General features: G+C 39.8%; 1 protein-coding gene across 1 annotated transcript; it reads left to right on the top strand.

The window, feature by feature from the left end:
• The first annotated feature begins 2,441 nt into the window (after nucleotides 1-2,441).
• On the top strand, nucleotides 2,442-24,601 carry col9a3 (collagen, type IX, alpha 3). The gene is made up of 32 exons (XM_051880879.1): nucleotides 2,442-4,008; nucleotides 4,685-4,756; nucleotides 5,331-5,366; nucleotides 5,706-5,777; nucleotides 5,889-5,942; nucleotides 8,825-8,860; nucleotides 9,150-9,173; nucleotides 9,384-9,437; nucleotides 9,565-9,618; nucleotides 9,708-9,749; nucleotides 10,003-10,059; nucleotides 10,154-10,207; nucleotides 10,338-10,391; nucleotides 13,092-13,145; nucleotides 13,260-13,313; nucleotides 13,471-13,524; nucleotides 13,652-13,705; nucleotides 13,783-13,836; nucleotides 13,924-13,977; nucleotides 14,252-14,296; nucleotides 16,912-16,965; nucleotides 17,164-17,217; nucleotides 17,575-17,628; nucleotides 19,552-19,623; nucleotides 20,059-20,094; nucleotides 20,181-20,225; nucleotides 20,343-20,375; nucleotides 22,202-22,348; nucleotides 22,462-22,516; nucleotides 22,606-22,788; nucleotides 23,260-23,337; nucleotides 23,798-24,601. Exons 1-32 carry the CDS (start codon nucleotides 3,943-3,945, stop codon nucleotides 23,980-23,982), a joined length of 2,040 nt encoding a protein of 679 aa, XP_051736839.1. The 5' UTR covers nucleotides 2,442-3,942; the 3' UTR covers nucleotides 23,983-24,601.
• The last annotated feature ends 137 nt before the right edge of the window (nucleotides 24,602-24,738 follow it).

The raw sequence follows: 24,738 nt of genomic DNA, 5'->3' as shown, positions 1-24,738 counted from the left end.
CAGTGCATCTGGAAAGTATTCACAGCGCTTCACTTTTTCCACATTTTGTTATGTTATAGCCTTATTTCAAAAAGGATTGAATTCATTATTTTCCTCAAAATTCTACAAACAATACCCCATAATGACAACGTGAAAGAAGTTTGTTTGAAATCTTTGCAAATTTATTAAAAAAGAAAAAAGAAAAAATCACATGTACAGAAGTATTCACAGCCTTTGCTCAATACTTTGTTGAAGCACCTTTGGCACCAATTACAGCCTCAAGTCTTTTTGAGTATGATGCTACAAGCTTGGCACACCTATTTTTGGGCAGTTTCTCCCATTCTTCTTTGCAGGACCTCTCAAGCTCTATCAGGTTGGATGGGGAGCGTCGGTGCACAGCCATTTTCAGATCTCTCCAGAGATGCTCCATCGGGTTCAAGGCTGGGCCACTCAAGGACATTCACAGAGTTGTCCCGGAACCACTCCTTTGTTATCTTGGCTCTGTGCTTAGGGTTGTTGTCCTGTTGGAAGATGAACCGTCGCCCCAGTCTGAGGTCCAGAGCGCTCTGGAGCAGGTTTTCATCAAGGATGTCTCTGTACATTGCTGCATTCATCTTTCCCTCGATCCTGACTAGTCTCCCAGTTCCTGCCGTTGAGAAACATCCCCACAGCATGATGCTGCCACCACCATGCTTCACTGTAGGGATGGTATTGGCCAGGTGATGAGCAGTGCCTGGTTTTCTCCAGACATGACGCTTGCTATTCAGGCTAAAGAGTTCAATCTTTGTTTCTTCAGACCAGAGAATTTTGTTTCTCATTGGCTGCCCACAAACAACGCCTACTTTGTCCCTGTAAAACACTGTAGTTGTAGCTGAGACTGGAAGAGTTTGGTTTGTGTTGCTCATGTTGAGAAGATGCTGTTTTCTGCTGCCAATGTAAGTCCACTTTGATGCACTTCCAATGGATGAGATTGATACAGAAAAAAGGATGCCATTGTTACTGTTCGTATCATCGTGTATGCCTTTGTTACTCAGAAAACTTCTCGGTTACGAATGGTAACTCTTGTTCCCTGATACGAATGAAGTTGGCGTGCAAAATTTGCATGCAAGTCCACGCCTGTGCATACGGGTATTTAAGGCCATCTGTGTGCAGATGCACTTCAGTTTTGTTCTGAGGAGCCGAGGTAGGATCTCGGTCACATCAGCGATCAGTACAGAGTTGTGGCCTGAGGAACACACGTCTTCGTTCCGTACATTAGGGAACGAGGGTTACCATTCATAACTGAGACGTCCCCTTTCTGTCGTTCACTACGACGCGTGTCATAACAACAGTATGAGGGTCCCTATACTAAACGCCACAACTACTGTACCGTGTCACGAGGCAATGCGGTGCAAATGTGGGCAAGCGACTGCGTGCCAACAACAAATGCAGCAACACTGACTAGTAACCCTCCAGTGCCCATGGTAAATGACCACTGTGGCTGAGGGCCTCTTCTGATTCTTTAAAACAGAAGCATATAGCTTTTGAAAATAAACAGTCGCGTTACAACCTGGTTGTCAATGTTGGGAAGCATACTCTTTCCCCAAAGGGATAGGAATGCTATGGAGACCACATCCTACCCGAAGGGAGGTGTCATGTGGTAAATACACCTAAAAACTCACCAGTGGGGAGTACTACCAAGGGAAGATCTCTGTGGTGGGCTCCACTAAGAGGAGAGACTACCTAACCCACAGTGACCGGTGGCAGAGCTACTGCTGTCAAGGGGATGACACTGGGTTCGCTAAGAGGGGAACTGAACAGTGAAATGGTTCTAAGATGATGGAAAAGGGTAGTCTAGGGTTCACCATTCCTGGGGAACTGAACTAGACACAATAGCGCACATTTGTCACCTTTGAAAAGGGGACAGGCACAAATGCAAGCACTACACCCAACCAGTTTGTCGAGATTTACTCGATGTTACTGAAAACTCGAGATGAAATTGGTTCCATTTGGAGATTGTAGAATCTCGCAAAGATGTTGGGCATAGCCCAGCCTACAGCTATACATGTCTGCTAATGAAGTACCGTGTGCCAAAGCCGAAGTGGCAGCCATGCCACAAGTAGAATGGGCTCTGACTCCTAATGGACACGGCACTTCCTGGGACAGCTTTCCCTTCTGCTGACCTGCGGTGCGAACACGGCAAAATCCGGGTAATTCAGCCAATAGTTCTAGGAACTATGAAAAGGTTCCTCCCGTACGAAAGCCCCTTATGAAATTTGACCCCGGTTTCACAGACGAGGCTTAAGCTAGTCCCAGACTAAAATGCATGTTTGAACTGTTTTAACTGAAAGCAACTTGCTCTGACATATCTCTAAATAGATCAGTGTCATATGTCAAGATGCACAGCAGTATTTTTATTTATTTATTTATTTATTTTGCATATCTAGATTTTATCCAGGCGGGTTTTTGAAAGTCTGGAGAGCAAAAAAAAAAAAAAAAAAAAAAAAAAAAAGAAAGAACAATAAAAAGAACAAAACATGAAATCTGATTTTTCAAATCTGATTCAAACCACATTTGTAAGTGGTTTGAAATGCGATTCTAAACAGATTTTACAGGTGTGTCTCAGTCTGTACGCTCTGGCTGCACAGATCGGATTTCAAATTGTCTTTTGCGTCACTCTTAACTCGACACAATGTCAAACTGGACACGGAAAAGCTGGAATTATTCATATGGTATTCAAATTGTATGTCTAATGATTGCGGTCGTGACTACAGCACGGAACATCACAATATTATACCAGTGTCCTTTTTCTTGTGCGACGGAGGAGTTCTGCGCCGCGACTCGACAGGGCGCTTATTTGGAGAGATGATGCACCTCCATTTTTCCTGCATCCCTTTTGAAAGCCTTGTTACATAGCTGGGTACGCCTACGTCGTTACCATAGCAACCCATACAGATAGTTTGGTTATATCTGGACACGCAAATTTTATTTGATCACTTGCAATTAATAGTGCAGACAGTCTGCCTGAAAAGATCTAATTAGTGCGAGGACCCTCTTGGAATTGCTCTGGAATTGCTCTTTTTTCTTTTTGAGGAAAAAAAAAACTGATTTGCCTGCAGTCTAAACATAAGCCTAGCCTTTGTGAATTGACCCCACTGATGTAATTGCAACAATATAACATTTTTAGCACAAAAAGTGGTTAAATTGTGAATATAGATTTAAAATGTACATTTACATTAAAAAGTTTTTTTTTTTTTTTTTTAAATACACAATTTATATTTTAAGAAATAGTTGTGTTCCCCAACTTTATGTCTGTGGTGGATGTCGAAAAGAGGGAATTCTATTTGGACTAGGCTACTTTCTGTGTGTAAAGGTCATACAGGTGATTGTTGATCTGGCATTAACAGCGCATGATCCGGTGATTTCAGTGTCTTCGGCTGTCCACATTAATTCGGATGCAGATGGAAACACTCGTGTTTTCAAATGTATCCGGATTAGTGTTAAACGCCTCATTATTGCGGTTCAGTTCGCGGTGAATGCTGCTCCACAAGAACTGCATCTCCCCTTATAAAAATACTATCTTCCCAAATTTGTAAAGAAAATTTGTTTAGAAACTTCTTTTCCCTGCGGTTGTCAGAATTGCGGTTGAATGCAAAATGAGACAGCCATATTAGTGTTGAAATTAGTATTTACTGTTCTGATTTTTTTTATTATTTTTTTTTTATATTATTATTGGTATTATTATTATTGATGTTGTGGATGACGATGATGGGGTGTTCCCTCTTCATCTCGGATGGGTTGCAGCTGATGATGATGAGTGAGCTCTACAGTAAACAGTGGAATTCTGAGCATGTCCCGCAGCGAGATCCGTCTCTGTTGAGCTCATGTCCACCCCCTCCGCCGGACTGAGCGCTGCCCCTTTATCTGCAATCATACTGAGAGTCATCCAGCACAGGGCACAGGACTGAGGGGAGGACAGGAGCCATGGCCGTGTTCTCAGCGCTTCATTTACTTTTTCTGTTCCAGCTGTTAACATCGTCACTCGCCCAGGTAAGAGATGCGATTGATCGACCGGAGTTCAACTATTCACCTGCCGCTTCTGCTCATTGCTTGGTCTCTTCATCTCCATATTTAATTGCTGCCTATAATAATACCCAGAGCATTGTGGAAACAGTTAACATTCGTAGGTAGCTAACGAGTTTGTAAAAATCATGAAAGTATAATTGTATTACTTTTTCGTTCATAAACGCTTTCAATGCATTGTGGAGTAACTTTAATGTATGCGTTGTAAGAGTAAAACTGCATCGATTTCTACCTGAGCCTTCAATGTGATGTGTTGCTGTAACTTAAAGTGAACGTCAGATATCTTACTTGAATATATCTCATAATTTAGATTTTACAACGTGAGGAAAACATAGGTTACCTTACTAAACTTTTTTTCACAGTGTAACGTGATCGTCGCACAATGGCATCTTTGTGAGAACTTCGCGGTGTTTGCCCACCTCACTCATTTCACTTCATTTGTGCTCATTTCTGCCTGAATATATAAAACTGCCACTTTGTGACCAGTTAGTTCCTACTTAATTTTAGCTTTTAATTTTAGCTGTGTTTAGACAGGAGAGCTGAGAGCTGACACCTGAGGGATTTTTTTCTTTTCTTTTTACATGACCAGTATGATTTCTTTATTTGATTATTCTCATTCTTGATTCTGTGTTTATGTCTCTAGGAGAGGCCGGGTACTCGTGGCGCACCTGGAGCGCCAGGGCCACCCGGACCCCCAGGGAAAGATGGCATCGATGTGAGTATAGACACATAAAATGTACATGTATTCCATTCCTTTTATCCGTTTGTATTTGCTTCACATTTTAGGTTAAAAACAGAACAAAAGAAAAGCTTCTAAACATTTATGTTTTTGACAGATTCAACAGATTTTCATTATGTAAATAGGCAAGGTCAGGGAAAAATAATTATTTAATTTTCGAAACATCATTATATTGCAAGTATGCGCAGTAATGGCTAGGACTGTTTAGACAAGCTGTGCGTCTTTACAGTCTATCGCTTGTTAAAGGAAAAACTCTCAGGAATTTACGCATGTAAACGATGAAAGCTGTGAATGTTTCCTCAGTAAACGAAAATCTGCTTAGCGCAGGCTGTGGCAGTGCAGTGACAGAGAGCCTATTCATTCAGCTTTGAATCAAACACACTCGTCTAGAGTTTCCCCAACCCCCTCCAGCGTCGCTCTCCTTCTCTCCACACGCTCCTCTCAGGGTTATTCATGCTCAGAGCACTGTCCAACACAACCTGTGTTCATACAATATGACTGTAGATGTGTGTCTAATGTAGTTCTGATTGAGAAACTGATATCTCTGCAGGGTAAACCTGGCCCTGCTGGACTTCCTGGAAAGCCTGTGAGTATCTCTGGATGTGTTGTGTGTCAGATCTTCTCATGAAGCACTGATTTACTTTGCTCATGCATTTAACTTTCACAATGCTAAAGATGCCGAAATGGATGTGTCTCTGATGATTTGTCTGGCAATGCTTCTCTGTAGATTTTGTATCAGTAATGATTCGAGTGTCATGTTTTGAGCCCGTCCAGTGAGGACAGCAGACAAACTACATTACACCATTCCCTCTCGAAGACTAAACGTGAAGCTTTTTTGTGAAGATGCAATAAAAAACATATAAATCGATACACAGATCATATTGTCCAAGAGGCTGTTTTAAATCAGTTTCTCTTTTGATGGCAGGGGCCGAAAGGAAAAGCGGGTGCCCCTGGCGCAGCAGGGAGCCCGGGACTGCCTGGCCTCCCTGGTGTTGATGTAAGCAGCATTCTCAAACTCTGGGGGATATTTTAAACCTCATTTATATAAAGGAAAACATTTAAGCACTAAATAATTGGCTGCTGATTATGAAAATGTCATGTCCTGTAGGGTTTGACCGGTCCGGATGGTCCAGCTGGCAAAGATGGACCCCCAGGAGCAGCAGTAAGTGACTCAGTTTTTTAAGAGTTGAGTAAAATGAGTCTCTCCACACCTTAACATAACCCGTTACCCACTTTTTTTTTTAAAGCTCTACTGTAGTGTTTGTCTCTGAATCTCTTACTGTTAAAGACTCCTTTGTAGTTTTGATTTTCAAACATTGTGTGGCCGTAAATGGTTTCTTCATATCGTGGGCTCAGCACAGTGTGCCGCCACTAGCAGATCCTTATGGCAGTTTTAATGAGAATCAGGTGACTTCAGATGAATTGCCCCTAATCCAGCTTGGAATGTAAAGTCTTCCCTCCACAGGTTTTCTTTTAATTAGTTCCTTAGAATCAGCAGAAATCACCATCATTCTGTGTGACTGATAGCAGTGAGCTCTGTATTGGGAAGTTCATGTGATATTTTATAACAGTGTAAAATGTGTAAAAGTAAAAGCTGCAGTGACCAGTATTAAAGACCAGTGTGTGTAGTCAGAATGAATGTGCTGCTTGTGTTAGTGAGTGCAGTGGAGATGGAGCCAGTGATCATGAGAGAGTGGTAGTGTCTTTTTCTACGGTGCATGATCAGGCCTACAACAAGTGATGTAGCACAAATCCACGGGGCCTCCCTGTGAACCGCAAATAGTGGCCCCCCTTGGTAGAAATCATGTTCCAGGGGGCCCCCAACACTTGGGGGGCCCCTGCAGTGCATGCTCGTCTGCTACACCACTGCCTACAACTATAGTGTTGTCTCTGTTTGCAAGAGCGTGTCGGTCAGTTCTGACGGTGTGAGTTTGGGGTGGTTCCATCATTGGGAGACAAAAAGTTTCTGTCTTCTGTTGCCAACTGAGACTTACTATTACTATTTTGTGGGGCTATCGATTTAATGTGTTAATTCGTTATGGGGAAAATAACACGTTAAAATGATTTAACGCACCCGCCCCAGACCTACGTAGTTCATTTGACATTTCATACAGTTGATGAACTTAAAGTAGGGCAACAACTCACTGTGTGATGAAGCCTATAGTATGCAGTCAGAATGACCCTAAAATTCAAGATATCAGGGTAAAAATGCCCTTGTATGAGTTTTTGTCTCAAATTTACATCATCTGATATAGTTAAGCAATATCACACCAGTAACAAGCGCAATATCACATGAGTGCTGTTTTTGTCCCGAATAACAGGAGTGCTAATGTGATATTGATTTATAACAGTTTAATAAATAAGAAGTTAATATATTGTGTTATATTTTAGATACAATGCTTTCCGCTTTTGCTCAATTTTGACATTGAAAATATTACCTATAAAGCCAGAGCAGAACTGTTGTGCATCTCTGAGCAACACACAGCAGTGTTTCGTTTCTGAACGAATCCTATTTTGAGCGAATCAATCGGGTGAACCAGTAATTCAATGGACCATTCATAAAGAGAGCCGTTTACTTCATTCCTGAATGAATCAGCTGTTTGAATGAATGAATGAAGGAATGACTCAATGACTTACTCATTTAGACATTTAGTGCCATCTACTGGCAGTTTTAGTTTCTTATTTAGAGTATCATTTCATTAAAAAAATTATTTCATATTTGCATTAATAAAAAAATACATTAACAGTTCACCCAAAAATGAAAATTCTGTCATCATTTACTCGCCCTCATGAACAGTATGGACGATTACTTCCTGGTTTTCATTAAGTCAGCTTGGGCATTTCCAGGTGAACTGTTAGCTGATCATTCTGTACTCGCTGTACATCGACGCAAAACCATCAATGGTGTCTTTTTAATTCTGTGTTTATATTTTAATGCAGTTATCACACTTGCCTAATTTGCCAATAAACCAGTTTTATTGATTGCAATAAAGACGAAGCTAATGAGATCGTTTGAATAAGAAACGCAGTGTCTGTAATTAGACACGCACATGCAACATTTTTCCAGCACTTCAAATGTTATTTTTAATGTGATGATCACAAACATTATTTGTTCATCCTTCTGGGATTGTCCCCATTTGTAAAACCGAACATTTCAATATGTAGGAAATACATAATTTGATAAAAAACACTTTCATTTAAAAATAAAAAAGTTAATTACCATATAACCAGCAGATGGCGGCAGAGGACCATTTATTGGCTCATATTAGCCATTTCCTGTAATAGTTTTTCACTCAGTTTCGCTTTTGAATAAATATTAAACATTATAAAATCTCTAGGTTTAAAAATACATTTTGTCATGGTAAAATATGAAGTACAAAATCTCATGATTTTGGCACACTTGTAAAAACTCACATTTTATTCAATGAATCTAACTAAAGTGCGCAATACATCTGTAATTTACAGTGTGTTGATGCTTTTTTCACATGAAAGTGTGAAAACTGATGGTCGAATTGAATTTTGCTGAGGAGGAACACTGAGACGCGTCTTTTTTTATGTCGTCTTACGTTTAAATAACTAAATTAATGCTAGGCCTGTCTATTTAAGTGACTATATTCTGACTATATTATAAACTAAGTATTACACTATTGATGCTGTTAAAGCTACTTCAGGACATTGAAGAGACCGACACACCAACAAGTGACATTTCACCGGAAGTTTTCCAACTGGCGTATATTATTGCGGAAGTTCTTAAGAAGATCCGTGCATATGGTCAATCGAAGCCTAAAAGTTTATGTTTAATAAATTCTATGTTGAATCAAATAAAAAAACAAAATCTAAATCTACCTTTTATAATGTCCATTTGATGCTTTTTGTCATTTAACACAATAATGACTTTATATGATCTTTCGGGGTAATTTGTCAGCCACATTTGATGTGTGATTAATTTGTGATTAATTAGATTAATGAATCACCACATTGTGTAATTAATTGGATTAAAAATTTTAATCGCTTGACAGCCATACTATCTTGTTGTTCTTGTAGGGAGACCCAGGACCTTCCGGACCAGATGGACCCCCTGTATGTGACAAGCATGAGTAAATCCACAGTAAACACAGTCATGTGACATTTCAATCACAGGACCAAAACAACTTTCCAGTCACACCTGAAAAATGTAGCTTCTTTATCATATGAAAGTCTCAGAAACAATTGGAGCCGACACCATAATTTTCTTATTCATACAAACCACCATCATTTACACTCTTAAACTTACTTGCACTCTCAAAACATCAGCAAAAATGCAGCATGGTGTCATGATGACAAACATGCCAAGGACTTGTCATGAGATCTCTTCTCTTGTCATCCTCAGGGCAGAGGCAGACCAGGAGCTCCGGTGAGTACAGCCTGTCAGAAACAAGAATAAGAGGAAGAATAATGCGAATGATGGCCCTGCTGTCTCAGTTCATGTGCAGCCACCTTGAGCCCAGGGCCTAGTATTCACGCTTTCTGGACTGGCCCTTAGTTGGTTTATGGGCATTTATTATCCAGCATGGATACTCAGCAAGCATTTCCTCTTGTGTGTGTGTGTGTTTTCTGATCTTAGGGTCTTGCTGGAGAGAATGGGCTTCCAGGTGGAGCAGGACCTCAGGGGCCGCCGGTGAGTGTCAGCTCATTGGTTTTCGCAAAAATATGTTGTCGTTCTTTTGTTATTGATCTACTAGAACACATGAAAACCACACATATGGGTACCTTGATCAGTGACGCAGGTCTGTGATTGGTTGTAGGGGCTTGAGGGTCTTCCAGGACTTCCTGGTCTTCCAGGCTTAGATGGACCTCCTGTAAGTACTTGCATCTCAAACTAAACGTGCAGAAACATATTTATTTTATTTGAATAATGCAATTTTATGTATCCTCCTCTTTCTTTTAGGGACTTCCAGGAACTCTTCCTGAAGGCAATGGAGATCTGCTGGTAAGTTAAGATTTGCCTGAAAACCACAGCATACACACATCCATCTTTACATGTGCGGTCTGTTGTGTGCGTTGAGAGTTCTGTTGTATGTGTGATCCCATTTTCAGCACACATCTTTATTTTAGCTTCCTTCAAAATCCCGTTGACTATTGCGTCTGAAGAAAGTTAATGTTGTCTTATTAGGGAGGATAAATCTTCAGCGGTCTTGTTTTTCTTTGCATGCAGATTGATTGCATCATTGTCTTGTTTGTAGTGTCCGGCCATCTGTCCTCCGGGTCCTCCTGGACCGCCTGGAATGCCTGGATTCAAGGTACTTGATCTCAACAACACGACATGATAAAACATCTGTCTCTCATTGCAAAAGATATCACAGATTGCTGAGCTGCTTCTGTGTTTTCATTTAGGGTCATACAGGTCATAAAGGAAGCAAGGGAGAGTTGGGGAAAGATGGTGAGAAGGTGAGATTTTACCACACTTCTAACACATTAAAACACTATGTCCAGAAATTGCGTTGAAACTTTACAGATTGAAACTGAAGCAGAAAACAGCTTGTTGTAATGTGTTTCTATCGCTGTATCTTTCCATCAGGGTGATCAGGGCCCGCCTGGTCCTCCGGGAATCCCAGGGACCGTGGGTTTACAGGTGGGACTAATGCACACCCGTCTTACCTCAGCTAGACACGCTGCACTTAGCAAGACTTTGAGGCAAGGCCGTAACCGTGTCTTGAACATTTGGGGGAGGGGGAGATTTAAAGAGAATAAAGAAAAAGATAGCAGAATTTAGACTAGAATTTATTGTAATCAATTTGAAGTATTTGCAAATAAATATGCACACATTCATTCTTAAGGGCCGTGACACACTGATGGTCAACCGTCCCCAACACGGGGCCAATGGTGAGCGTCTGTCAGGCTAGATTTTGCGGTGTGTTCCACACGTCGGCTGTAGTCTGGCTCTCATCTGCAGTTCAGCAGTTCACAGAATTGATACCTGCTGAAATAGACCGTTATTTCCTTACACACAGATTCAGAACGCATGTGCTAGTTGGCAGTCGCCTGTAGTCTTTGTGGTGTATTCAAGTGCAGCTTTTTGGCCGAGACACAGTCGACGCGAGGTGACAACACAGTCAACTTTCATCGTTTCTTCAGTTTTTTTGGTGTTGGCTTGGTGTGTCACGGCCTTTAATCTTAGGCCTAATATTCCGAAAATGGCTCTGTTAATGTTTCTTGTCTCTCAAATTCAGTTACGAATTACATTACATGAATTATGTAAATGATAGGCTATTATTAATTGCCAAAAAGGCAATAGTTTGCATCATTAGTCGTTTAACAATTCTTTTATAAAATAGTTTCAAATATTGAATGCTTAAGTCTTTGCATCTTACCTCCCACTCTTTCACCGTTAAAACTGAAGCTTTTGTGCTGGAATTCATACGCGTCTCCTGTGAACAGTAAGGCCCGCCTTCTTTGATTTGAATAATTATCTCAATCATTGTGACAGTGATGAATGCTGTTAGACCGCTGAGGCAGAGCAGCCTAAAAATTTAACTTTTAAACCTTTTTTTTTTAAATCATCCTAACAACAGTAGCTATGTTTCCATTCGTTTAAAGATTTTTTTTTTCTTCGACTCACTGGATGGAATCACTGCTTTATTCGCAAATGTTTTATGCAGTATTCCAATTTTGCGCACGTTAATTTCGCAACTTTGGATGGAAACAGCTATTGAGAGTAATAGAGTGCGGCATCAAGAATATCAAATATTGGGGTGGACAATTTGGCCATATCCGATTATTGTGTAGGTGGGGGTGGGGCTTGTCTCCCTCAATGTCTGTGGTGGTTACGGCCTGGTTGACACCTGGTATGAAGACCCTAGGGTAATCTGATAATATTAGTGGTCAGCACGGTTTACAACTGGTACTTTAGTAAAATCAAACATCTCATTGTTTATTGCTTTTATAAAATGGAGCAATTTAATAAAAGAGACAAGTTTTAAATAGATCTGTATAGAAGAAAATAACAGAACAGAAGAGAATATGATCACAGTAAATCGCTTAATGGCTGTTGACAATTGCCAATCAATGAATCTTGTACAATGGCCACTTCCTAAGTGTCCTATTTCAGCTAATAGGGATGCATAGATACTGATACCAGTATCAATATAGAGTCCGATACTGTGCTCGTGTACTCGCACTCATACTCATTAAAATGCTCCAATACCAATAACCGACGCAGCTTGTGTAGTGTTTGTGTCCAGACAGAGCAAACATAAAGCACAATGGAGATATCAGAGAAGAATGTCTCTGAAGTAAATATCTAATTAACAGAATATTAAACAAATTAAATATTCACGCTATAGCTGCTACGCGCAAGCTGATAAGTGAAACACGCGGACTGTGTCCCTTATTTACAGACATCTCTGGAAACTAATTTGGACGGATTTGGCAGTAGCAAAGAAAGTAAAACGAGGAGCATATTAATAACATTAACTGAGGGTAAAGAGAAAGAGAGCGCACTTCTGTTGCTCATGATTTCTGATTGCTCACTCAGCACACGTGACATTTGGATTAAAACTAAATCGTATGTACAAGTAATCACGTTTTCAAGGCGTTTTCTGTGCACAAACATCCGAAGCGTGCGCCCAGAAAGCTGCCTCTCAGACAGTGCGTGAATAGCCTGTTAAAACGAGTTCTGTTTCATGTCTTCTTGCACTTGAATGGACAAATTCACACAAAATTATGTCAAAATGAAACATAGTCTGTTATGTCTTAAGTGAACATAAACAGATGAGAAAGAAAACACATGTGTAACAGTATGTTAGATACGTGCAGCTCTTAAAGTGACAGCAGCCTAATATACCTACTCCAGTCTTTGATTTAATGTTAATCAAACAACAAAAGACAAAGAGAAAATCACTCACTGCTCTTGACTGGTTGAGCCCTGCTGGAGCAGCTCTAAATATTCACTGTGCTATTAAATTAAATATAAAATATGATAGAGCAATAATATGAACAGTAGCTCCTACAATACATTTTAACAGGCATAATTAGGCGTGAAAATAACTGAAGGAAATATCTATTTGCTAATTTGATTCATATACTTTTGATTTCTATGCCCAATATTTTTAAAAATTAAAAATGCAATGAAAATACAGGTATTGGTACTCGATATCGGCAAGTACCAAAAATGAAAGTATCGGTATCGGCGCATCCCCATCGGCTACTGTATTTTACAACTGCTTCAAAAGTGTCTGACGTGGACAGTATTGTGTGTTGTGGGAAATGCCATAATTTTAGGAGCTTGTTTTTTCCTTCCATTCATTATTTTGTTTCCACTGGGTCTTTGAAGGGCTCTCGAGGGCTGAGGGGGCTGCAGGGTCCAGTAGGAGCAGTAGGAGACAGAGTAAGACCTCAGAAACATCACACTACACATGACTTCAGCTCACATTTTATTACATTGATTCAGATTGATTTTCCAAACAGCTGTGCCCTTCATCACTTCTACTTCTCTATTTAGGGATTGCCTGGTTTCAGGGGAATACCTGGAATTGCTGGCATCATTGGAAAAACCGTGAGTGTTTCATCACTCCTTACTTAAAGTTTGCACATTATTCTCATAAATGTGTATGTTGCTGTTATACCATGGAGTACAATAAAATAATTTTTGCACTGTCTTGACAGTAGCGAATCTCATCAATAAAAGTTTGATGTGTGTATCTTTTCCATAGGGTGATGTTGGTGAAAAAGGACCTCAAGGTTTCAGAGGGCCCAAAGGAGAGATAGTAAGAAAATGTTGTCATCGTATTACTTGTTAGATGTAGTCACTTGTAGATCCTTCTTTTTTTTTTAGTGTAGTTTATATTCTAAGCCTTTATTTCTGTAATATTGTCAATGTCATCCTCTCAATAGGGAAAAATAGGCCCCAAGGGAGTACCTGGAGGTGCAGGACCTAAAGGCGAACCTGTAAGGAAATGTATTATTTGCAGGCCGTTATGATGACCGTTATATTTTCCTATAATAATGCTTTCTGTGGATCTTAGGGCATCCCTGGCAGGGATGGGAAGGATGGGACTCAAGGACTAGATGGTGAAAAGGTAATTGTTTTCTGCTAAGACACGTCTAAGCTTTCTTTCTCTGTGTCAAACAACAGTGATGCTGATGGTGTATGTTTGTGTTCATAGGGGGATGCTGGTAGACCTGGAGTACCTGGTGAGAAAGGACCTAATGGTCTGCCTGTACGTATTATCATCCATTACACTGTTGAAAAGCTAAGCACACAGATTAAATATTTATATGACAAATAAAATATGAATAAGAAATAGTGTAATTTATGTGATCTTTTGTCATTCATCTTTGCTTGTTTTTGAATCTGCAAAGGTTTAATTCACCTAGGACATCATTTTGGTTGTTCTGTTTGATAATAACATTTGAGTAACTACCTCAGTAGCATTGTGCACTGTTTTTTTGTATCATTGTACAACTCACAGCACGTGTTTGTGTATAATTCAGGGTTTGCCAGGAAAAGCTGGTGCAAAAGGTGCCAAAGGAGGAGTGGTAAGTATATCAATCTATTTGCAATTTACATGATAATAAGGCAATTAATAGCTGTATTAACAGTAAAAAATAATCAGTTTATGATTATTTAGAGTCAGCAGAAGGCATTTTTCTTGATAGGCATATATGATGGAGCATCTGAACAGCTGCAAATGTTTACAAACCTGATTCAGATCCTCAGCTTGTTATCAGAGACCTGCGTGAACTGAATCTGGTCTCTTATATGCGAGATGTACAAAATGTGCAGTGCTTTTGAAGAGTTGAAGAGGGGGAAGAAATCAGCTCAGTTTTTCTATGTGAACTTGCACTAGATGGATGTGTCTGCCCTTTGCACTTGCATCTTTTGCAGTGTCTCACGGGTGAAGTTCTTTTATTTTTTTATTCTTTTATTCCACTGCCCTGCATCTTGCTAATCTTGCTGCATCAACGCTAATAATCATTGGCAGACGGCAGTCCATGACGTCATATTGGATCGCCTTTGAGTATAAAAGGGAACCTGAGTTACACGTCATCAACTCTTTTGTCTGAAGGAGATGTTCAGGCAAGCCCGAGGCATGGCAGTGAGACACAGCATCTCATTCCCCTTCTCAGGGAACCTGGTTGCATATGCAACCTGAGATGTTCCCTTTCTAAGTGGAACTTGGATGCTGCGTCTTGGTGTTGACACTATAGGGAACCAATACTCACTATGCCATGCTAAAGGAGTGCCTGCCTCACTAAGCTGTGAATATGCACAAACATAGTAGGCATAGCATTAAATGACTCTACAGAACAAAGCTGGAGTCAAGAACGCATGAACCCCAAGGGCACATCCTGTGTGACTTGCAAAAAAAATTATTAAGCCAATATTCCCAGGCGCTAGGTAAAAACCACCAAGCGTCTTAGCTCCATAGCAAGGGAAGGCCTGGCTGGTACAACCTTACTCCCTCCCTTGAGGAACAGGCCTCAGTCCAAAGCTCCAAGAGCAGAGCTATAAGGGGAAATAGGGCTATGTTCTGGTATGCCTTGCCAGGTCCTCAGCAATATTGCCTGAGAAGACTCTTAGGGAGCAGCCTACCAAATGGAGCATGCAGGGTCTTAAAAAAAAAAGCATAGACAAGGAGTGGACAAGTACTTGTTTTTCTAATATGTAGCTCATAATGACCAAGCTACAGCCTTCAGTACTGCCATCCAAGTAAGCCAATCATACGTCCCTACCATTATTCAGGAAGGGAGGCAAACAAGAGAAGGACATACTGCAGTTTGCCCAATAACTCTCATCCACCAGACTCTATACCCCAAGGAAGCCACAGAGGAGCTTAGGCCCTACTTAAAGGCCTGAGTTGAGTGAAGGAACTTCCCAATCAAAGCATCTATCCAAAGGGGAGCATATATCCCTACTTCAAAACCCAACAATAGTTGGGGAGGGAAGCAAACGAAATAGAGGGATGCTTGCGGACTGCCTATCATAATTCCCTAAGGGATTATCTGCCAAGCAACCCATCCACAGGGGAGCGAACAATTCTACTTTAGACCCTAACATAGGGGAGAATATAGCTCTATCCTGGAAAAAGATACTTTCAGGATATCAGAGCAGAGCAAGAGAGATGCCAAAATCAATTTACCTCCACCCACAGCCACTTACCAATGCCACTCTTATCTTGGGGGGCAGGATGTCCTCAGACATATGGCCAACAAGTATGTTTGCCAAAAGCAGCAGTTTCAGATCCCTGTTTTTCTTTTAACCAAAACCTGCTCCTTTCCTGTGCCAATTCTCCCTCAGGAGAGGGCCATGAATGATAATATAGGGTTTGTATAGCAATTCTATCAATCCGACCCTAGACCTAAGCTCCAGAGGAGCATGCTGAACCACGGCATCACTCTAGACCAACTGCAACTCTCGTTCTTAACGTTAGTCCATACTCTGTGCCTAAGCCCTTGCAAAGCAGGGTGTAAGGATTAAACATGGTTCTCCTAGAAAAGCGAGAAAACATAATCTGTGTCCGCTCTACTCTTCAAGCCTATAAAGCTGGAGATGGGGCGAAAGAGCTGAATTTTGCAACTCTAATAAATAAGCTCCAAAAGGTCCGACCTAGGGTGCTTCTCAATTCCCTATTTGTACATCCTCTTTTCATTTCCTTGCGTTTTAGCTCCTTGACAGAAATGAGGGTGGAAGAATTGATGGAACAAGTATTTGGAATTGGAAATTGGAATATCCCTGATCACTCAAGCATCACTTAGCATGAAAGAGTCATGCGCTTATTTTGTTGAAGTTTGGTTAATCAAGAAATGTATAATGAATATAATAAAACAAGAATAAGGATGTGAAATTTGTGGTTCATTTAACCGCAAAGGTGAAACATGAAGTAAAACAATCATAATGGATGTGAAGGGAATACGACTTTATGCTTCAATGTTTCCTAGCTCAAGCGTCCTCGGTAAACTTCCTCCGGTCTCAAGCCTCGCATCCTCAAGCTGCTTTCAGACAGCTGACATATTGCTTGTGGTACTTTGTTCCTGGTATCACGTCTCTTTTGGTCTGGTGTTTCTGACTCTAAATGAATCAGACTGGAAGACCATCTGAGGTAGATTTGAACTTCAAATGGTATATAATTCAACCATCTTTCTCCATTCAGGGCAGTCCAGGAAAGATGGGAGAAGCAGGACCATCTGGAGAGCCAGGTATACCTGTATGTATCTGATTTATGACCTGATATGAACAGTTTTTGAGAGCCGTAGAATGGTAATGCATGCTGATTTTCAGCTGGTCTTACTGTACTTTTGAATTCTGTATATATAATTAGACAGGTCATTTAGTAAGATCGTCTAAGGCTGCTGATACACTGTAATGCACAATTGATGGTTACTGAAGGTGACTTCTCCCGCAGGGTGAGATTGGCATCCCTGGAGAGAGAGGAGAGGCTGGACCCAGAGGAGTGGCTGTAAGTAACAACAGGAGACAAAGCCATTGCTTTTTAAACAGTTGAGTCCTGTCCATTTTGCTGATTCACTGATTTTGACACCACAAAACCACCATTTTCCATTTTATGAATGAATTGTCTCAATTTGCAGGATATAAGATTGGCTCATAACATACAATAGCATGGTATTATACTGGTACTGTGATGGTGATGTCATGACAGACTGCTCATTTAGAGGTGTATCTTTGTTGCTACAGAAAGTCAAACAGCTTGATCCTGAAAGATGCTGATGTCATGTGCTACGATTAGGAGAAAATTTGTGGTTGTTCTTTGTCAAGCTCAAGGCATGTGATGATGCTTTATCTGCCTGTTTATTAGGGTGGCATTGGACTACCTGGAAACACTGGACCCCAAGGTGTTAAAGGATTCCAGGTAAGTTGCACATGGTAATATTTTATGGGATAATGTCAGGTGCAACAAGAAAACTCGAATAATTGGTGTCTCTGCCCACAGTCAAATCTCATTGTTCACACATATTACTGTATTTTCTGGAAAATAAGTTGCTCCTGAATATGTCACACAGAGTCAAAATTGCATTGCAGAGAAAAACAACACAGATATTACATAAATAATGTAAAATATGGTACATAAAATGAAATGTTTGCAAACGTTCTAAACACTATAAACGTATTTTATTTCCCTCAATCCACAACAAATCCTTCAAATTTAATGGTATACGGAACATCTGTGAAAAATATAAGTATAAAATAAACATAAATTATAGTGTCATTCATTATAATCAACAAGCCCGAACAAATGAAAGGGAAACAATTACCGGCGTGTAGATAATGCGTTATATAAATAAACTTAACGTGCCTTACCTTGACTAACAAGCGCAAACTGTGTTAAATTTGAATTTTTAAAAACTGAAACCCATGAGATAACATGTTATTTACAGAATCAGAAAAATAATTAGTTATTTTGACAAGTAAAAATATATGATCTTGAGCATTTTTCTGTTTTACCACATTAAATGATGCGTCTTATAAGGATTAAAAGTGAGCAAAAGAGAAACAAGAGATTCCATGTGAAGTCCAGTGGTATAACTCATGAAATATCTTAACTATTATGCAGCATTTTTGTCATGCTGCATAATTGTTAAACTGATAATAATGATTATTTTGCTCAAAGTTATAATCACAATGATTGTTGTCATTTAAGAATTTGAGTATTAAGAAATTGAAATTAAGTAAATCACTGGCAGAAAATGTATTCTTTTAACAGGAAAAGCACCAATTTGGTGATTTAAAACCTTGACATCTGGCAACCGCAAACATGAACGCTCGTAGTAGAGGCTTGCAGTCTCGTCTTTTTCGTCAGTCATATTGTATGTTCATATAGTAAAAGTTATTTAATCTGCGTCCATTGCAATTTGCGCCATTTTTACTTACAGCCTAAGCTGTTCCGGGTCAGTACATCTACCTTGGGTTGTTTTGACGAGTGCATAGTGTAAATGCAGATGTTGGATATGGGTCACTTTTAAAAGAAGATGTAAGCTGGTCGTAAAAAAAATGGTCAACAAATCGGAATTGTGTAAATGCGGCCTTAAAGCAACAACAACAACAACAAATACAGCCACATATAAGGGACCAAACAAACCAATGTCAAACATCTGACATTTCTGGTAATTTCACATCAAGTGTCTAAGTAGAATTAACATGCAATGTAATAATAAAATTGCTTTCATTGTGACCAGTAACACCAAATTATTTTTACAGCAGAATTATTTTTGGTGTCTTAAGAAAATGTGGTAGAAGGTGTTTCAACAAGGATATTTTAATAAAATGCAAAATGCCCAATGACAAGTATGGTATGATTGTATTTGCACTGCAACCCAAGAAGTCAAACTACAGCAAAAGTTATGAATTTGGAAAATTCCCAAACTTTTCAGGTGTCTTCAGGGCATGGCAATTACTTCAAATTCAAAATGGCCAACATACATGACTTTACATTTGACTTTGGTATGACCCAAGGAATAAAAAGGAACAAGTTCTATGATTTCAGGCCAAACCATTAAAAGGATAGTTCATCCCAGATGAAAATTCAGTCATTAATCGGCAAACATGGTGTTGTCTAAAGCTTTATATTATATTCTAAAACTTTACCTTATATAAGTGTTCTGAAGGTATATGATAGGGTTTAGTAATAGTAAACGGAAATTATTATTCAGCAAAAATCCCGACCGTTGCTCTCCTGACACAGCTGACTGCCACGCACCCAGGGTCAAATCTTTGTCATCTGATCCACTTTATGAATTTTAATAATGACAGTTTTTTTTCTTTTGTTCCCATACAGGGTGTTAAAGGAGCTCTAGGTGATCCAGGTCTGCCTGGTCCAACAGGAATCAGAGGCGGGTTTGGTGAGAGGGTGAGTGATGCATAAACATCTGAATGTCTAGTGATGTTAGCCGTGTTTTTCATGAGGCCTCTGTAACCTGAAAACTTCAACGCGTTTAAAGCGATTTTAAAATGTCTTTGTCAAGCAAACATCAAAGTTTTTCATGACATTTTCTTTCTAGTTGCTTTCTAAAAGCCACAGACATATACTGATGCATACAGAGACAAACAAACACATTCACATATATTGTTTAGTTTTTGGTTTAATCACAGACATAGTGAAAAAAAGGTCCTGGTGATCTGACTGCAAAGCGTCCTGCTGTTCAGAGCTCTGGACAGAACAAAGCCTGTCTGTGTTCTCAGGCCTTCTTCACTCAACACACACCTGCTTGCTTAACTACCTAGTGCACACACTTTCGCTTGCTTTTTATTCAAACACATCTCTCTCTCTTTCTCTCTCTCTCAGGGTCCAGTTGGAGCTGGAGGGCCTAAAGGAGATATGGTAAGAACTGCTGGAGGAACTATATGATGAAAATCAATGAACCGTCTACATGTTTTTCTATACTGACGTGTGCTCATTTGTTTTAGGGAGTTGCTGGAAGTGATGGTTTACCAGGGGAGAACGGAGAGCCCGTATGCATTTATAATCACATTCATTTGACCCATTCAGCTGAAAGTCTCAATAGTCTTCTGTTCATTTCCACTGAACGTAAACATTTCTGAGACAGACTCTGTTTCCTCTTATTTCAGGGTCCATATGGTCCCGTCGGCCAGAAAGGGGAGGTGAGATCTCATCTTTTTAATAGGAAAATCTTTCTTTTCCTCTTTTTATAAATTTGCCTATTTTAAGCTATTATAATTATTTGCATATTTGCCTGTTTATTTTTATTTTAAAACCAAAATATGATTCGCAATCTTTTTTTTTTTTATTTTCAAGTATATATTTTAATGTATTTTCATTGACAATAAATTTATTATTTCCATGTTACCACATTTATCAGCCATGGTAAATTATGTTGCTATGAATAAAATAAAACAGAGACATAGCTGAGCACAATGCATTGTTGCAGATGTAGTAGATTGTCCAGGTATTCTATGCATACAGAACACATGCATAATGTTAGTGTGCCATTCCAAACGAAGCCAATGACATACAAAGAGCACAGTAAAAGAATCATGGGTAAGAATCAAAGATGGTAACCTATGGCGACTGGATTAGAGAAGTAAGGAACCTATCCTATGTAGTATCTAATCCAACCTACTGTATGTAGTATGCAAGATGATTGCTGGCATATTACATATCAAGAACCATCAGCCTGCTCCATACAGAGTTTCTTCAAGTCATAAAAATAAATTAGCTGTGAGCAGCAGTTATCGAGGTTCAAGCGCTTTAAGGCCTTTAAGCACATGCGTAAAAATGTATAATGCTTTAATTAGCAAGCCTATAACCATCTCGATCATAGATGGAAAATACCATTTACAGCCAATACAGGTAATTTACCATAGGAAATTTATAGTTTTTAAAGCTTTTCAACAGTTATCGAGGTTGAGGCAAAAACCTAGGACTAGTTTGCCAAATGTGTTTTTTGAAATAATCTCCAATATTTAACGAGTGATTCGATGGACAGAGGCGGTCCAAAGTTGCTCAGAATTTGGAGTTCTACCATGTGGTATGAATGTCGTGGCTGTCCGTGGAAAATTGTGTGATACGCGATCCTTAACACACATTAAAAACGTGAAGGCGCCCCTCAGTGGTCGATTTCTTTCGAATTTCTCACAGTCTTCTAGGACCGTGAGTCAAACAGGCCCAGTGAGTTTAGTTCAGATCGTCCTCCATTAACCTTGTCTGATAGCTGCTCAAATTTCAGTTTCCAATGGCGGCCATGTTTTTTTCAATGTCCTCATAGACAGTCGTGGCCCCTCGGACGAAGACACTGCAAGCCAATTTTCAAGTCAATCGGACTATAAGTAGTTATAGCCATTTTCATGTTTTTTTCATGTTATAGCGCCACCGAGTGGCCAGTTGACACGTCCTTTTTCATGCGACCACAGCATGAGCTCTTACATAGGTGTGCTGAGTTTGGTGAAAATATCTCATTCCGTTTACAAGTTATAGCCATTTTAGTAAAAGTGGGACAACCCACTTCAAACGTTTTGTCAGCCCCTAGGGGGCCTAAAAACTTAGGACTAGTTCGCAAAAAAGTAGGTTTTTCAAAAAAATACCCAAAAATTTCACAGAGCGATTCCGAGCGTTAATGCGTTTTACTGCCAAAGTAAAATAACACAAAGTATAGTGTTATAAATATGTATTACATTTTTAAAAAATTTAAAATATTAAAAACTTTACTAGATTTGTGATGTTGATAACGTGGAAACGCATCATTACAGTCCATGAAAAGGATCCATAGTTGACATCTACAGGTGCTGCACAGTAATATATAGTTGAGTTCAAGTTGCTAACTTATGACCTGATTGTAGGTGTTGAACATGTCTTATTTCTTGTACAGCTGGAATGACTGAGACGCTGTTTCAATCTAGATGGCATCTAGGACCAAATGCAAAATGTATTATGCTTCTACCTGAGGACAATAATTTCCTCCATGTTATAGGCTGGTAAGCGTGGTGAACTGGGAGCCAAAGGAGTCGTCGGACCACAGGGAGAGATTGGAGGCAGAGGGCCACCTGGAAAACCAGGACCAATGGGATTCCAGGGAGAACAAGGTTTTCCAGGGGTCGCTGGAAAGACTGGTGTCCCTGTACGTAACTGCCTGACAATATATGATGGCACTGTGCTATAGACCCGAAATATGATTAATGGGTGTATAGCATCTATAATGTTCTAATGATTACTGCTGTGGTTATGTTGCAGGGTAAACTGGCTAGTGAGCAGCACATCAGGGAACTGTGTGGCTCAATGATTGATGGTACAGCCTTTGTTTACCCTTAAATTTACCAAACTGCATTTATGAAAAGCTTCATGATGCAACCTGTCTTACAATCTTGTTCACCACAGATCAGATGGCTCAGCTAGCTGCTAACCTGAGAAGACCCCTGGCTCCTGGTCCCGTGGGACGTCCAGGACCAGCTGGACCTCCAGGAAAGCAAGGAGAAGTTGGATCCATTGGTCACCCTGGAGCCCTTGGCCCGCCAGGCTATAGAGGACTGCCAGGAGATCTGGGTGATCCTGGTCCTCGAGGTGAGAGACTGATCATGTTGTACTTTTTTTAGCACGTGGTTTGATATATTGGATGTTTAGATATTCATACAACAAAATATTCAAGGGGGCCATGAAAGTTTCGTAAAAATGATCAAATATGCTGGTGGTGGCTGGCAACTTTTGGTTCAAAACATTTGCGAGGAAAGAGTTAACATTAACTAAGATTATTAAATGATTTAGAATGATTTTTCATTGTTAGGTTATGTTAACTAATGTTATTAAAAGGAATCTTATTGTAAAGTGTTGGCAACATTTCCTCAGGACAGGCTTTATCTGCACCTACAGAATATACCACGAGTGTAATTTCAAGCAGAGTATACACTGTTTAAAAAAACTATTTGTTATTACTGTATGTGTATAACCCAGGAACAATGTGATATCCTAACATGAATTAATATATACTGTATATATGCATTCCAATATGAATTTCTATGTATCTCATGTCTGCAGGGGATGTCGGTGAGCCAGGTGATAAGGGCCCCATAGGTAAAGCAATCGAAGGGCCCATTGGAGACCAGGGTGACCAGGGTATGTACAGTCTTTTCAATAGTACATTAAGTGTGACCCCAGTTGACCATTTTCTCTTTTCAGAGTGGACCACGGGTTGAAAAACATACCTAGAGTCAAATAAATAGTTTGTTTGTTGTTCAATTGTTCCTGGTAATTTCGGTGGAAAAGCGGCTATAGTAACTTTGCAACTACATGTCAACTAACTCTCATTAGAGTATTAGTTACGTTGCAGTTTGTTCGTAAAATAAGTTAACATAGTTACAGAATGTCTTTGAGGAGCATCGAAAAAAAGTCTACTAACACTCTAATGACTGCTAGTTGACATGTAGTTGCAGAGTTACTTATAGTTAGTAGAATGTCTAAAGTGGACTATCGAGTCGCTTTCAGAGCAATAATTCAACAGACGTGTGATTCTTTTCTTTTCAGTTCCCTGCGAATCATTCTATTATTCTAATCATTTCTTCTCTGTGGCCATCAGGTCTGCCAGGCGTGAATGGCATCGTCAAAGATGGCCGTGATGGAGCACCTGGAGATCCAGGAGAGCCAGGAGAAGCCGGAAGAGCCGGCAGACCAGGACACCAGGGATCACCTGGAATCTGTGACACTTCAGCTTGCCAAGGACCTGTGGTTCACGGGAAGTCCTCCAACCCCAAGAACCATTAACACCAGAAAGAACAGATTCCCTTTCAGGAATGCTTTGGGAGGAGAAACGGAACTGAAGAAGTGTCAGTGGACATCAAAGCAGCGTTTTCAGAGCTGAACAAACGTCGAGAGTGGAATGTTCAAGATTCCATCAGTGTAACTCAAGAACATCCACAGGCTTGAAGTACAAACATGTGTAGATACAACAGAAGACCAAATACATCACACCGTGAAACCAGTTGATGTAAAAAAAAAATATTTCAATCCTTGTAACGACTCTGTTAGAAGTGTCTTTGTCCAGCACCCATTAAAAGTGTAATGCTCTAATGAAGTACAAGGTTGAGCTTCATGAGGGGTTTACAGTACCACAAAATCTGAACTGAGGCAAGAACAGTGAAAAACTAGAGGCTTGTTTGAGGCATCGAGAAATGAACACGGATATATTGGATGTATTACTGCAAACTGATTTTCTTTGCCATTTTATTCTTACATTTACCTTTAAAATTCCAAGTCACCATTTGATGAATGAGATGCTTCAGACACACTTACTGTAAAATATGTCATTGGCCATCTGTGGGCTTTATCAACCGTATCCACTAGATACTGGTGCTGTAACTATTAAATATGATTTTAAATACTATTTATTATTTCTGAGTTACTGTTGTGTGTACAGTGAGTTTCTACAGCATGGTATTGTAAGAAAAACTGAATAAAGCCACTTTTCAGTAAATCATTTCTTAGAGCTCATGTCTCTGAACCTTCCAATAATACACCAAT

This window comes from Ctenopharyngodon idella, chromosome 22, assembly GCF_019924925.1.
Source record: "Ctenopharyngodon idella isolate HZGC_01 chromosome 22, HZGC01, whole genome shotgun sequence".
NCBI lineage: Eukaryota > Metazoa > Chordata > Actinopteri > Cypriniformes > Xenocyprididae > Ctenopharyngodon > Ctenopharyngodon idella.
The sequence above is the reverse complement of the archived record's forward strand: the minus strand, read 5'-3'. Positions and strand labels throughout refer to the sequence as shown.

Bases quoted from the DNA above. Each gene is read 5' to 3' on its own strand.
- col9a3 (XM_051880879.1), top strand. From the start codon at position 3,943: ATGGCCGTGTTCTCAGCGCTTCATTTACTTTTTCTGTTCCAGCTGTTA. The intron at 9,619-9,707 runs GTAAGTACTTGC...TCTTTCTTTTAG, and splicing joins CAGGCTTAGATGGACCTCCT to GGACTTCCAGGAACTCTTCC. The intron at 22,517-22,605 runs GTACAGCCTTTG...TGTTCACCACAG, and splicing joins GTGTGGCTCAATGATTGATG to ATCAGATGGCTCAGCTAGCT.